General features: G+C 34.7%; 2 protein-coding genes across 2 annotated transcripts; one reads left to right on the top strand and one right to left on the bottom strand.

Moving 5' to 3' along the window:
* The first annotated feature begins 5,523 nt into the window (after positions 1 to 5,523).
* On the top strand, positions 5,524 to 9,550 carry ccdc25 (coiled-coil domain containing 25 protein). The gene is made up of 4 exons (XM_028186657.2): positions 5,524 to 5,742; positions 5,881 to 5,972; positions 6,771 to 6,917; positions 8,493 to 9,550. Exons 1-4 carry the CDS (start codon positions 5,670 to 5,672, stop codon positions 8,802 to 8,804), a joined length of 624 nt encoding a protein of 207 aa, XP_028042458.2. The 5' UTR covers positions 5,524 to 5,669; the 3' UTR covers positions 8,805 to 9,550.
* Positions 8,913 to 13,610, bottom strand: Tgt (tRNA-guanine transglycosylase). The gene is made up of 6 exons (XM_028186655.2): positions 12,999 to 13,610; positions 12,288 to 12,585; positions 11,958 to 12,201; positions 11,420 to 11,588; positions 9,833 to 10,027; positions 8,913 to 9,070 (listed from the first exon to the last, which is right to left on the bottom strand). Exons 1-6 carry the CDS (start codon positions 13,128 to 13,130, stop codon positions 8,915 to 8,917), a joined length of 1,194 nt encoding a protein of 397 aa, XP_028042456.1. The 5' UTR covers positions 13,131 to 13,610; the 3' UTR covers positions 8,913 to 8,914.
* Positions 13,611 to 15,096: the final 1,486 nt, after the last annotated feature.

Here is a 15,096-nt window from a genome sequence, read left to right as displayed (position 1 = left end):
ATGACGTCGTCGGTGTTTGAAAGATTCGGTCTTACAGAGATTCGATCACCAGGTGACATCACAAACGAAATTGGACTTTATTTGTGGAGCATTACAGTAGCTTGTTGCTTAATTAATCGATTATTTCGTGCATTCAATCACGAAATGACGTAGCTATTAAAATATCTTCTATCTCTTTCGTTTAAGTACCTGTGCACGCAGTGCACTCTTTCTATCTTGTTGTTTGTTGTGCGTTGCATGATTGTATCCAAAATAAACCGGATTGCGCGGGATCTTTCGGGTCGCACGCGACTTCTCAATCGCGGGAGTGAATTTTAATTTTGAGAATGAATGAATTAATCATTGCATCGGTGACTCTGACTACTGATTTGCGATAGCGTTTCGGTAAATTCCCGGTACCTTGTATGTTGTTTGTGTATGTTAGTACTTTTACTAAAATATTTTAAGTGACGATAATAAATCTTAAAAATAATAATTGTATAGTTACTTTTTTATAGCAATACAGATTACGAAAAAAATAAAAGCTGTCCTTTTTGGAGTCTTACGCATAGTCCTTATTCTCGTTCTAACGTGAGAACCAGATCGATCGCGCAATCCTTCCGTCATTTTTATATTAAATAAATACATACGAACTGTGACCGAAATGATTGAAATGATCGAATCTTTATGACCCGATCACTATACGAATGGGTCACGATCGACCCGGGTCATGGAAAACGATTGACCGACACAGGTCTAATCGGCAGGTTGATTGATAATTTGCTGTCACGCTCTGTTGTACGTGCCTAATGATGTTCTATAATTTCATGTTTAGGTAATTATTTTTGACCTTTTATTTTGAGTAGATTTTCTATGTAAAGCAAAAAACTAATAACAACTAGTTTTTTTAAAGTAATAAATTAATATATAATAACATCATTTTTAATATATAATAAAATATGTGTGGAACTATCGTAAAACAAAAAAATACGGAAATTATCTAGATTGTCAGCCCTAAGCCTGATCATGTATGAACGAAAATCTGTGGTTATGTACCTACTCTGAGTGTAAATGATTCAATGAACTGTTATTTTATCAATTAACTAGCTAACACCCGCGGTTTCACCCGCGTTTATAGATACTGCCCAACTCCATAACCAAAGCGTGATGATATATAACCTATCTCCTATTCCATTCTATAATCTATCTCTGTGCTAAATTTCAACAACAATTCCGTTCAATAGTTTTTATGTAAAAGACTAACAAACAAAGAATTCTCATTCACATTTATAATAATAGATATGATTATATATCTCTGTATCTGTCAATGATTATTGAAGGAAAAGCGAACGAAACTCCAAAACATTTCTGTGGAGCTACTGAAGTACTGAACTAAACTGAACTATTGAACTAGAAGGACTTTATATCCTCTATATCTGTCTATGAACTAGTGAAGGAGAACTAAACGCAACTCCAAAACATTTCTGTGGCACCGGTTACTCACATGCGCACGAATACGCAAACCCGCAAGTGTAGGACGACATTTGCGAATGATTATGCAAAGTTTTCGCTGCATTCGTGGTTTTCCACGCTGTGTCGGTTTTTTAACAGACATCAAAGCGCGCGAACGTCGAACCTTCGCGTAGTCTCCCACACATTCGCTTGCCCAGTTGCGCCGACGATTGCGAAAGTAACGGACGTATCACCATTTTCATAGTTCGTGACGTCTACTGTGTAGCGTGTCTTCATCAAAAGAAATCCAATAAAAACAGCATGGCTGTTAATGATGTCTGGGAAAGAATTCAAAACTTTTTCTCTTCAATGTTCTATTGACGAATTAAAAAGGAGGAGAAATTCGTGAGACATTCGTAAACAAGTGTAGGAGGAGGCGCAAACGGGTTCGCAAATTGAGTACGCGAACCCATTTGCATAGCCGCTAGGTTTGCGAATGAATGTTTGACGGCCCTTCACATGCGCGCAAACATTCGTACAATGTACGAATATTTGCGCGCATGTCAGTGGCCGGCATGGAGCTACTGAAGTACTGAACTAAATTGAACTATTGAACTAAAAGATAGATATAGTTCAGTGTGACGAAAAGACACATTTATATCTTTTCATTTCAGTGACACATTTTGCTCAAGACTACTGGAAAATGCTTTTATTGTAGGGACTTTTTGGCTGGAACGCGAGGAGTGAAGTTGTGTGATTTGTTTTATTTTGTCTATTTAGTGTTTCTTCAGGTTTAAATGTTTAATAACGGTGGTTTATTAACTGTTTAATATCTGTGACAGTGCACAAATGTGGGAAAATGAAACAAAGCCGCTGGACGTAACTTCTCCGGATCCTCCAAAAAGTCCACTAAAAAAATCTCAGTAAATGACCACCATTTTACTGAGATTATATTTCATCCCATATCATCTCATCTAATTTCATTTAATTTCATCCCAGTTGATTGATGTCTCTAATTAATCATCTTCATTTCATTTCACTTCATATTATCATTTTGCATAAAAGTATCCCATTTTATATCATCTCATCTCATTTCAATTCATATCATGTCATGTTTCATATTATTAATCAACTTCATTTCATTTTATAGTGTCATATCTCATAAAATAAAAAAATATATATAAAAGATTAGGCTGTATGGTACGACACCTTTGCCTTTCCATTTGGAAAAATAAAACTACTACTACTTTATTGTAGGTAGGTACCGTAAAATGGGGTGATTAGGGATTGAGAGGTGATTGGGGGAAAAATCAGGAAAATCTTTCGACGCTCAAAATTAGTTTTCCATTTTTTGTAGTTTAATAGTAGAATGTTGAAAGTTTACAAAACAACTCTGAATATGCATGATAATAGCTGCTAACTTATAAAAAATCGCATTTCAAATTAACTTCCTGTGGTGGTAATTTTTTTAGTGCTAGAATCTTTGCTTTCTTTTATTTATTTGATAATAATAGAAGACGATTGTGATTTATAAACGCTATTAAGTGTTTGAACCATCATATATATCAAAGGTAAGTCTCAATGGTTATTGGTTTGAATGTATTTGATAAAATAAATATACATGTAAAAAATCTGTAGTTTTTGGGGTTATCGGGGACGTCTTAGGTACAAATAACAACGAAAAAGAGGTCAATTGGGATGAGAATAAACGAAATGGAAACGACCTAAGTATAAATAGGTACCGGTAAAATAGGGCGATTAGGGACAAATTCTAACTTTATGACCAATTTTAAGGTAGTTGTTGATATATATAATGCAATATCAGGATCAAAATGATTGAGTCTTGGGGGCATCTTTGTTGTCCAATTTAAAACTATGCAACTAGCATTCTAGTTTAAGCAAAAAAAGCAAAAATAGGTGTAATCCCTATTTACCCGGAAATTGTGGTTAATTGAGACGAAATGAGAAATTTGCTAGGGTTGGCACTACTTGGTTTTCATTAATTTATTTATTTAGTTGCACCAACAAAGTGATCATCAATAAAAAACATTGAAAAACTGACAAAAGTACATGGCAGATGTCACCTCAATTATAGGTGCAATCGACAGTGCATTAACAACAACAAAAATATAATATATAAAACTTGATTACATTTAATTATTTGTGTTTAATTTATTGGGAAAGTATCCGCGACAGGTTTTTCCTGTAAGTTGTGAAATAATTAGAAAATATCTATTTCATCACTTAAGGTTAGTTCAGCGCAATCGGACAACTCCGAATGAGCATTGACGGAGATCGCGCTACCGTGGACATTATTGTAGTCCCAAAGGATTCTGTTTAAGGGAGAGTAAGCGCCTAAACTCGAACGAGCGGGCTTTCTTATAAGCGGTTTATATTTCTTCGTTCTTAGTAAGTACTTAGGGCCTGATATTTTTATCTGGGTTAAGAGATTATGTGTGTCCGTTATTCCATAGATTAATCAGGTGGATACCCCCACTCTGGACAAATATTAATATATTTTATGATATATTACTTAGACATTTTTGTCCACCTTGAGATTTCATTGTTCTTGTTACATTTCTGTGCAAAATCGACTTACTTATATTAAATTGCTTAGCTATTTCAACTAAAGACTTATTCCCAATTTCATAGGCTTCTATTGCTGTTTTTAATATTAAGGGATCATATCTCTTATAAGGCTTTGCATTCTGATACGTACACGCGAGGCATATCTAAAAATAGAAAACAATACGTATCTAACTCATAATATAAATATTTACCAAACAATAAAATAACACATTGATAATTTTGAATAAAAGTTCTAGACAAAAACTTCATGAATAAACTAGATTTTTACCAACAAATATTGTTAGAACTACATAGACAACCCTACAACCTTGTACCTATTTATACTTAGGTCGTTTCCATTTCGTTTATTCTCATCCCAATTGACCTCTTTTTCGTTGTTATTTGTACCTAAGACGTCCCCGATAACCCCAAAAACAACAGATTTTTACATGTATTTTATTTTATCAAATACATTAAAACCAATAACAACTGAGAGTTACCTTTAATATATATGCTGGTTCAAACACTAAATAACGTTTATAAATCACAGTCGTCTTCTATTATTATCAAATGAATAAAAGAGAGCAAAGTTTCTAGCACTAAAATAATTACCACCACAGGAAGTTAATTTGAAATGCGATTTTTTATAAGTTAGCAGCTATTATCATGCATATTCAGAGTTGTTTTGTAAACTTTCAACATTCTACTATTAAACTACAAAAAATGGAAGATTTTGCATCGAATATAAAACTAATATTGAGCGTCGAAAGATTTTCCCGGCCTTTTCCCGATTCGCCTCTCAATCCCTAATCACCCCATTTTACGGTAATTAAAAAATTGACAGTCCAATTTTTTTTTAGGGATTTTGTGACCTGGTATTTTCAACCTTTAGGTCAATGACAGTCCGATGGCTGATAGCATAGATTGTACAATAGCGGACATACCTATAGTCGGATTTTTAATTAGACGAAGCCAGCTGACAGTAGCTAATGTCATTTTGTGAAATAATGTTGCTATATTTAAAGTAATAGTGATGCGATCAGTTCTCGTTCAATCACATGAATGAACAATGAGTGTGAAGAGTTAATCATTAATTTCAAACTATAAAAGAATATTATTTATATTTTACAATAAAATTGTATTAAAGTGCTCCAATATATGTTACTAGTAGTATGTAACTACAATCAGTTTTTTTTATTTTCATTACCTACCTATAATTGTTATATTTTATACGTCTATAATTTCAACTATATGATGTATTAGAAATAGGACAGTCTTATAAGCTTCATCGCAATGTTTTTCTTAATGTTTAAAACACTCGGTATTCAGTACAGGTAGATACTATAGGAACATAATATTTCGTCGAAAACTCGTTGGTATGTACAAAGCATGCCTAAAATTCGAACCCTGTACCCGATATCGGCAATTCTTCACACCAACTATTCACTAGACAATCGAGGCAATTTCATTAATTCAGGAGTTTTTTCAATCGTTCACTTTGTCACAACACTATTTTTATTTCATCAAAAACTGACAACACAGTAAACGTCAGTTGACTTCGTCTAATAAAAAATCCGACTATACATACTACTACATAGTTCAAAAAAATATTTATCCAAATTGTTCACACACTTAATTAAATGTATGTTTACGTTCGTTGAAAAAATAAAATGGTGTTCTATTTTACAAGTAGTGTTGTATCTCCCCCAGTTACACTATTTATGGGAGCCGACAAAAACGAAAGTAAGATATTTCCTAACCAAAAATAACTACAATCTATTCAAATAAATCTTTCAGTTTCTAATTTATAAAAAAAAATGAAAATATTATGCACTTATGTACAATAATTTAGTTACTATATTGAACCTATTTTCATTTTAGATGAAGACTTAATAAAATGGGGTTGGCCAGAGGATGTCTGGTTTCATGTTGACAAAGTATCATCTGCACATGTATATTTAAGACTTACTCCTGTAAGTAATCATTATATTTTAATACTCAGGGGCAATTTCAATTGCATAACAGATCTGCTCTAAAGTGCTTGATCTGTGTAAAATATTATGAATAAAATTAAATCTACCTTCTATGAAGGGTTTTATGAAATGTTCATGTCTCCCTGGCATGTTCAGTCCTTAATTCTTTTATTTGGATTCAGACATAATTCATCTGTGAATAGACCTAGATTCAAAGTCTTGTGATTTTTATAAATACAAACAAATATAACTTGAGCTACACAATGGTCTGTGATAAGAAGGGGACCTCTGGTAGATGAAAGTATCATTTTAGCTGATTTCAGCCTTCTTGCAATTCTTGTACTTATTGTAACCCTGTAAGATTATTTTGGCTTCCTCTGTTCCTTAAGAGATATTATGGTCTGGTTTCTAAGTATGGTGGTGATGATGTGAGGCCTGGGAGTATTTTTAATTGCCAAATCTGCTAATATCTCTTGACAAATCGATGTACCATAGATTTTAATAATCATAATGTTTAGCGCATGTAATGTTGTTAGGTTTCTGGTTTAAAGAGTCGGACAGTCAATGTACAGTGTACTTGGGACTTTGAAATTACATTTCGATGTGGGTGACAGCATTCACATTATTATTATCATATCACATTGCATTCACACACACTAGCACCTTACCAAGCTTACAAAATATTAGTTCATGTCAGATGACCCAAACCGTGACATATTATAACGGTTTATATGAACTGAACATATTATCTATTAAACTATGGGACTGTTGAGTTTTAAAATAGAACATGTTTTACAGGGTCAAACGATTGATGATATACCTAATTTAGTTCTTGATGATGCTTGCCAGCTGGTCAAAGCAAATTCCATTTTAGGCAATAAAATGAATGATATAGACATAGTTTATACAATGTGGTCAAATTTGAAGAAGACTGCTGGAATGGAGGTAATCATTAATATACCTAGTCAGGTCATAAATTCTGTCACATGTTTAATGTAAAATAATTGAAACATGTTTATTCATTATGTAACCATTCATATACCAAAATGAACTTAACAAAACATAGATTCTTATGACACTAAAGTTTATTCAAAATGACCTCCGTGATTTTGAATACAGGCCTTCAATCTGCACGGCCAGTCGTCTATCGCAGCACAAACGAGGTCCATGTCAATATCGGCGGCTGCCTTAATCAAGGATGTCTTGAGTGACTCCAAATTGGGATGAGGCTTTGAGCACGCCTTTTCCTCCAAGTGTTGTCATATCTTGTAATCTAACGGATTCAAATCTGGACTAGAGGAGGGCTAGTCTTCGTGCCGGATGAAGTCGATTTCACGCGCCGCCAGCCAGTCTTGTGTGCTCTTCGCTCTATGAGCTGGCGCCGAATCTTGTTGGAATACCCAGTGCCTGTTATTGAACATGGTATGAGAAACAGGTTCCACAAGGTTCGTCAGGACTGTATTTTGATACACAACTGCATTCGTTTTTACACCTTTCTCACAAAAATGTACCTCTGTTAAACCCCAATAAGAAACTCCCAACCATACCATGAGCGAGGATGGAAAATGACCTCGTTGGACACGCGGAATACGGTTGCTCGCTTCTTCACTACTGTGTGCGTACACCTTATCATTTTGTTTGTTGTAGCTCTTCTACGGTAAAAAATTTTTCATCCGAAAAAAGAATTTCCCGATATTTTTTTGCCGCGTACCCCTTCAACAAAGCGCGGCATCTCTTCAGTCTCAGGTCCATTAGACGATTATTCAAACGATGTCCTGTTTTTCTTCAATATACCCGAAGCCCTAAGTCTTCATTTAACACCCTTCTCACCGTGGTTCTGCTTAACCCCATCTGAAGGGTCAACAGTTTTTGCTTACGTTTGGGATTTCTTTGAATTCGCGCCTTCACAGCTTTTATCACTGCTGGAGTCCTAACAGACCGAGGGCGACCACTTCTTGACCTGTCATCTACACTAGTCTTCATTGTATCGTTTGATGGTACGATAAACGAATCTTTTGGTTATATTCAAATTTTTCAGTATGTTAAAAATTTGAATTGGCGCGTAACCGCAACGATGCAACACAATAACTACAACACGGTCTTCTTTAAGCGTCCACTCCATATTTAAAAATGAGTAAAATTCTAAAAGTATACATTTTTATTTTCATGAACAATTCAAAATTCGAATTCAATAAACTTTTTTGTGGCCAGCATTCTAAAAGAAAAGTTTTTACTGTGTGACAATACTTATGACCTGACTAGTTATAAGACCTATAAAATTGCTGTTTAATATAGAGAAGCTTATTTTTTTATACCATTCAAAATACCCATGGTATTGATTGGAAAAGTACCAATGATGTATTTTTCAATGCTCTTCTTGAAGAAGTTAGGTGTACAAGAGCCAGAAACTCTTTAAAGGCAATTTGTACTGAGTTATTAAATTTTGTCCTTCCCAATAACTTTTTCAAGCACACTTCTACTTTTTAAAAGTTTTCACTTCTATAGATTGATTGATTCCAGGTTGGACAAGTAGCATTCCACAAAGACAGAGAAGTAAGAAAGGCGAAAGTGGCCAAAAGAAATAACGAAATAGTAAATAGGCTGAATAAAACAAAAACAGAATCATTTCCAGACCTCAGACAAGAAAGAGAGAATCGAGATAGATTAGAGAGAGAAGATAAAAAGAAAGTTTTAAGAGAAAAAAAGGAGAAAGAGAAAGAAGAAGAAAAACGAAAAAAGGAAGAGGCAGAACTCAGAAGCTACTCTACATTAATGAAAGCGGAAAATATGACCACTAACTATGATGGTAATGATTCCGATGATTTTATGTGACCATCATATTACAAATCCTGTTTCTATTAAATTAACACTAAAAGGGCGTGCATTTTTTTCTTCTAATAATTTCATAGAAAATATTTAAAAGTGAAAAATTAAAGTATATTTTAAAGATGGCATAAATTTATTCCAACTGAGCTAAGTGAATTTACCACCCAGGTAGGATATTGGCCATTGGGATAAACTTCGTTTACAAATTGTTGTACAAAAGCTGGAAATGTACCATTTTCAATATTTTCTCTCATAGTCCTCATAAGACGCATCTGAAATTTACAAAGATTACAAGTCAATTTTAATATACCTACATTGTATAAAATTATAAAATTGGCTTTCCACCTGCTACTTCACCTGCAGGTAAATATGAAAAAAAAAAAACATCAATTTTGTGTTCATTATTATTCCAAATTAATGTCCATCTATCTATTCGGAAATCCATTCAGTACATGTGGAGATGTGTGTGAACAAAGAAACAGGCAGAAAGTGATTCAATGATTGAGCTTTAGGTTTTTAATCTATTTTTACTTTTTATTTGTGTGTATTTAGCAGATTCTACTGTTTGATTATATGTATTGGGAATACAGAATTGAAGTTGTTACATTAGGCACAAACCACTTTTTATATTTTCTATCCGAGACACGTATTTTATCGTAAATTTCAGCTTGTTGTTTGTTGTGTTGACACTGTTATAAGTTTATGAGGAACGAAATATTAAAGTTATAACAGATGTGTAAATTTTAATGAAATCGATTGTTTTTTATTTCAATTCATGTTTAATATAATTAATTCCCCAAATCTCAAATAAATTTAATTAGTTCCACTTGTCTACAACTTGTTTAGTTTGGAGATTAATATTGCATCATAGATTCATAGACTACCAACATAGCTATAATGTGAGAAAAATTAATCCAATATTCTAGTTCGAATTGTTTTGATCAATGTCTATGTAAATATCATTTTGATGAGAAGTACCGAGAACTACTATTAGGGGTTGTCAGATAGTAGACAAATTAAAAACACTACCATACCTGATAAGCAATATTGTGCACAGAAAGTAGATGGCAAGATACTGTTTCTACTGTTACAATACTGTGGAGATAAGCCCTTGTGTAATTCAAACATGTTGAACAAGTACAATCTTTGTCAATTGGATTTAGATCTGTTTCATATTTTTTTTGTTTCAAACTCAATTGTCCTTTATTCACAAGTGCACACCCAAACCTCTGGAAATAATAATGACATATAAATTTTCATGTAGATGAGAAAGTTGTTAAAATTAATTGTGACCTAAAGGATATTTGTACCCAGCAATGCATTTATAGTGGTGCTCAAATCCTGCATGCAAGTACTTTTTTGTAATGCCATACCTACTCATTGAATATTCATAAATAACTTCAATGCATAAAAAATAACATCATGTAATAAATTCAAACCTGTAGAAGTATAATTAGTGTAATTAATATACAATTCATAAGAATAATCTCTAGCCTCAAGGTGGATAGCTGCATTCACATCATGATGTCTATGGGCTTCGATAACTATTTGAAATTGAGGATTTTGTGTTTAAAAAATATTGCTAGCCTGTCTCGTAAAGCAATACCATCTATCTTATCTTCTTCTGCCACAGAGCAGTCATGTGTCATTCTGTTATTGATGGGACAGCCATTACAATGATAATATAATTCTAACCTATATTCTAACCTGCAATTTTTTTTTATTGCTTAGATGGATGGACGAGCTCACAGCCCACCTGGTGTTAAGTGGTTACTGGAGCCCATAGACATCTACAACGTAAATGCGCCACCCAGCTCGAGATACAGGTTCTAAGGTCTCAAGTATAGTTACAACGGCTACCCCACCCTTCGAACCGAAACGCATTGCTGCTTCACGGCGGAAATAGGCGGGGTGGTGGTACCTACCCGTGCGGACTCCCAAGAGGTCCTATCACCAGTGATTACGCAAATTATAATTCTGCGGGTTTTTTTTTTTTTATTACACTGTTATTCCTTCACCGTGGAAGCCAATCGTGAACAATTTCTTGAGTACGTATTTCATTAGTAAAATTAGTACCCGCCTGCGGGATTCGAACACCGGTGCATCGCTACATACGAATGCACCGGACGTCTTATCCTTTAGGCCACGACGACTTCAAAATTATAATTTGCGTAATTACTGGTGGTAGGGCCTTGGGAGTCCGCAAGACTAGGTACCAGTACCCTGACTATTTCTGCTGTTGAAGCGATAATGCGTTTGGGTTTGAAAGGTGGGGCAGCCGTTGTACTGTTAAAACTGAGACCTTACAACTCATGTCTCAAGGTGGGTGGTGGCATTTACGTGGTAGATGTCTGGGCTCCGGTAACCACTTAACACCAAGTAGGCTGTGAACTCGTCCAATCATTTTGCAAAAAAATATAATGTTACAAGTCAGTATGTCAGCATTCATAATGCATATGAACTTTGGTAGCCTTCCCTTAATTATTACTTTGAGTGTAAGCTGTTCTACTCAAACTTCAACATTTCCCAGCTACAGTTGAGATCTGACCTTCTCTGCCAAATTATATTGTATTATTTATTATTTGAACATTATGATTATAGAATTAGTAAAATAAACTTACTGCTGTACGAGTTGGGAAAACACAGTCAAACATGTCAACACCAAGAGCCACACACACTACAAGATCAATGGCAACTCCAACACCCATGAGATATCGTGGCTTGTTTTTATCAAGTATTCCTGTGCTCAAGCTAACCATTGGCCAGAAATCATCCTTTGCTTCACCCCCACTGAAACACAAGTAAAATGTTGGGGGTTTGTGAGTGTATAAGCTGTTTTTTTTATTTAGTAGTAAATGAGGGTTTTAATGGGTTTTTTTAACTATTAAATTTTTTGAATGTATTTTATCGCAAGAGGTCTTCATTCTGTCAGAAAGTCCAAATTAATGCCTGAACTGCGTAAACTCAGCTGTAACTGTGTTAAGTATAATGAATATAATGAAGGAAATCAGTTTTGTATATTATATATGGACACCTTGATAAAATACTTATTACTTGAATACAGGACAGTAGATTAGGTACAATTGAGAAATTTCAAGCTGATATTTAAATTGAAGTAGTAATAATAGTCATATCATATATATCTTATTCTTGTTATACCTTAACCCTCCAATAGCAAATCCATTTACATCTTTAGTCATGTGTTCTTTAGCACTCTGTTCTCTTAAGGTATTGTTTAATAAACCTTGTACAATAGGAAATATGCTTTGCTCTGTGGGTCTCTTGTGTGCCTTTAGACATCTGTCAAGCCATCTGCTGGTCCTTTCTGAAGCTTCTTTGTTTCTCTCATAGTTTTGGTTTGTTGTTTGTACAACATCATCTAGTTGCATGATAATGTCAGCTCCTGTTTAAAAATAGTCTTATGAATCAATTATGGTCTATATTTATATTAGTACTCATCTTATTTAATAAGTAGATGATAATGAATACCTATGCTGTTCTGGATTTCAATTGATCTTTCAGGTGTCAACATAGTTTCAGAGCCATCATAAGGTGATTTAAACTTGACTCCTTCTTCAGTTATTTCCGCTAATTGTAGTAATGACACCATTTGAAAGCCACCTGAATCTGTAAGGAGTGCTCTGTTCCAACCCATAAATTTGTGGAGGCCACCAGCTTTTTCTAAAACATCCGTACCTGGTCGATTTCCTAGGTGGTATGTATTTCCTAGTATAATTTCACAATCTAAATTTTCTAGCTGTTCTGGTAGAAGACCTTTCATGGTACCCTAAAATTTAATTTTGTTAGTAGTAACGTAGTTCCATTTTAACTAATAACCATAGATTTTATCTATATTTGGCCCACGAGACTACTGGCATGTGGCATGTTCATTCAACAATCAGGGTTTCGATTATCAGGTTCGGTTGTCGGTTTGATAGCGAAAAGGTTCAGAAAACACCTTAAGAAGTTTTCGTTATCCAGCTGGGTGTAGGGCTTGGTGTAGAAAGCGGGTAATTCTTCACACGGCGCGTATCATGAGGAGGTTGCTCGTTCTGAAGTCCTAACCACTGGTGGCATGTTGCATCGTAGAGACCGTCACCAGTGGCAGTCTGTTTTTTATAGTGTTTTTCATTCTTTTTTAAAATATTGCAAATTCAAGATTTTAATAAATATAATGTAATATTTTGTTTTAAACATAACCTGGGTTCCTACTGGCATAAACACTGGTGTCTTCACATCATAATGGGGAAGTTTCATAACTGCAGAGCGTGCTTTTGTAATTTTACATTCAGTAGATATATTAAAACGTAGAGCTGCTGATGTTGTTTTCATATTGATGAATTCGGAATGTAGAGAGTAATTATATTTTTTGATTCGGAGTCAATAATTTATTTTGTAAGCTATTTTTTTTTTAAGAGATTTTATGACCTGGTAACTGAGACCTTTAAGTCATGTCTTATTTTTAATTTATATTCATATTTTTATGAAAAATGATAATATGGAGTGAAACGAAATGAAATGAAGATGATTAATTTGAGATATTAATCTATTGGGATGAAATGACATGATATGGGATGAAACATAATCTTAGTAAAATGGTGGTCATTTACTGAGATTTTTTCAGTGGACTTTTTGGAGGATCCCGAGAAGTTACGTCCAGAGGCTTCATTTTCCCACGTTTGTGCACTTTCACAGATATTAAATAGTTAATAAACCACCATTATTACACACTTAAACCCGAAGAAACACTAAATAGACAAAATAAAACAAATCACACAACTTCACTCCTCGCGTTCCCGCCAAAAAGTCCTTTTGTAAGCTTTTTTTTTTAATTGATTTTATGACCTGGTAACTAAGATCTTTAAGTCATGTCTTATTTTAATTTATATTCTTATTTTTATGAAAAATGATAATATGGAGTGAAATGAAATGAAATGAAATGAAGATGATTAATTTGAGACGTTAATCAACTGGGATGAAATTAAATGAAATGAGATGATATGGAATGAAATATAGTCTTAGTAAAATGGTGGTCATTTACTAAGATTTTTTCAGAGGACTTTTTGGAGGATCCCCAGAAGTTGCGTCCTTTTTTTTTTTTTTTTTTTTTTTTATCCTACCTAAGCTGAGAGCCTTGAGAGGCTATGTCAGCGTAACCCTAACTTTTGTAGGTGAGCTCACGGGGCTCAAACCTGATGACGTTGCTAACACGAACCCTAGCAAGAGTCGTGCTTCGCAGAATCTACCACCGGATCGGAAACGCGACCCACTGAGAAGATCCGGCGAGAAACTCAGTGGGCTGTGTCTGAGAGTTAATTTACTCGTCGAGCCCTTCGTCGCAAGCGACGGGTTCGACGAGAACGGTGACCGGTGCTTGAATTACCTAAAAGCACCGTTAGTGGATCGGGCGGATCCGAGATGACGTGTTTTGGGCGACGTCGACTGCTTTCCATTCTGTCCGCAGGATCGGGAATGTAGTTACCGGCGGCCACGATGAGAGGGTTCTCGTGTCGTGCCGCTTTATCGAAGTGGCGCATGGACGCCGACTGCAGATACTTACTGATGGACTCTAAGTCCAAGTCGTCATGGAGGTCGACGTTCCTGACGAACCACGGGGCTCCGACGGCTATCCTGCAAAAACGGGATTGAATAATTTGGAATGACTTTAAGTGAGTGCGGGCCGCGTGAGCGAACACTACACTTGCATAGGTCATGACGGGGCGTATGCAAGTTTTGTAGAGTGTCACCTTATTTCTAAGGGACATTTTACTTCGCCTACATATCATCGGGTAGTTGCGTCCAGCGGCTTTGTCCTCTTTTGTAAGCTATCAAAGCATACGGCCATAGATTATACACTTAATATATTTGAGACATACGGCGAGGTGAATGAAGTTAGCCCCTCAAAAAAATTTTTTTTTCCTATTTTATACTTATTTTCTATTAATTCGTTTGTTCATCATTTGTTTATGATTGTTCACTGTTAATAATTGTTTGTTCTGCATTTATTTATTTAAAAAAAATATTTAAAAATATACCTACAAGTTAGCCCCTCTAATGCAATTTTTAATATTTTTTCATCCTTAATGACTCGTAAATATTCATTTTCGATTGTTCTTATATAAAACACGTTTGTTCTCTTTCGAAATTACTCGTTTTTTGTTTAATTTACTATTTTTATTAGTTGAATAAATGTATGCAAAATATGTGTACTGCGCAGGCGTCAACTATAATGCCTAAACTTTCTACGCGGTTTTAATCGTGAAAAAAAAACAAATATAAATCCTGAAGGAGCAATTAA

The sequence above is a fragment of the Bombyx mandarina genome, chromosome 04 (assembly GCF_030267445.1).
Source record: "Bombyx mandarina strain Sakado chromosome 04, ASM3026744v2".
In the NCBI taxonomy this organism is placed as follows: domain Eukaryota; kingdom Metazoa; phylum Arthropoda; class Insecta; order Lepidoptera; family Bombycidae; genus Bombyx; species Bombyx mandarina.
The sequence above is the reverse complement of the archived record's forward strand: the minus strand, read 5'-3'. Positions and strand labels throughout refer to the sequence as shown.

Excerpts from the sequence above, each read along its gene's own strand:
- ccdc25 (XM_028186657.2), top strand. The coding sequence starts at position 5,670 with ATGGTGTTCTATTTTACAAGTAGTGTTGTATCTCCCCCAGTTACACTA. Across the intron at positions 5,743-5,880 it reads GGGAGCCGACAAAAACGAAA|ATGAAGACTTAATAAAATGG; the intron begins GTAAGATATTTC and ends TTTTCATTTTAG. Across the intron at positions 6,918-8,492 it reads AGAAGACTGCTGGAATGGAG|GTTGGACAAGTAGCATTCCA; the intron begins GTAATCATTAAT and ends GATTGATTCCAG.
- Tgt (XM_028186655.2), bottom strand. The coding sequence starts at position 13,130 with ATGAAAACAACATCAGCAGCTCTACGTTTTAATATATCTACTGAATGT. Across the intron at positions 12,586-12,998 it reads TTATGCCAGTAGGAACCCAG|GGTACCATGAAAGGTCTTCT; the intron begins GTTATGTTTAAA and ends ATTAAATTTTAG. Across the intron at positions 12,202-12,287 it reads TGAAATCCAGAACAGCATAG|GAGCTGACATTATCATGCAA; the intron begins GTATTCATTATC and ends ATTTTTAAACAG.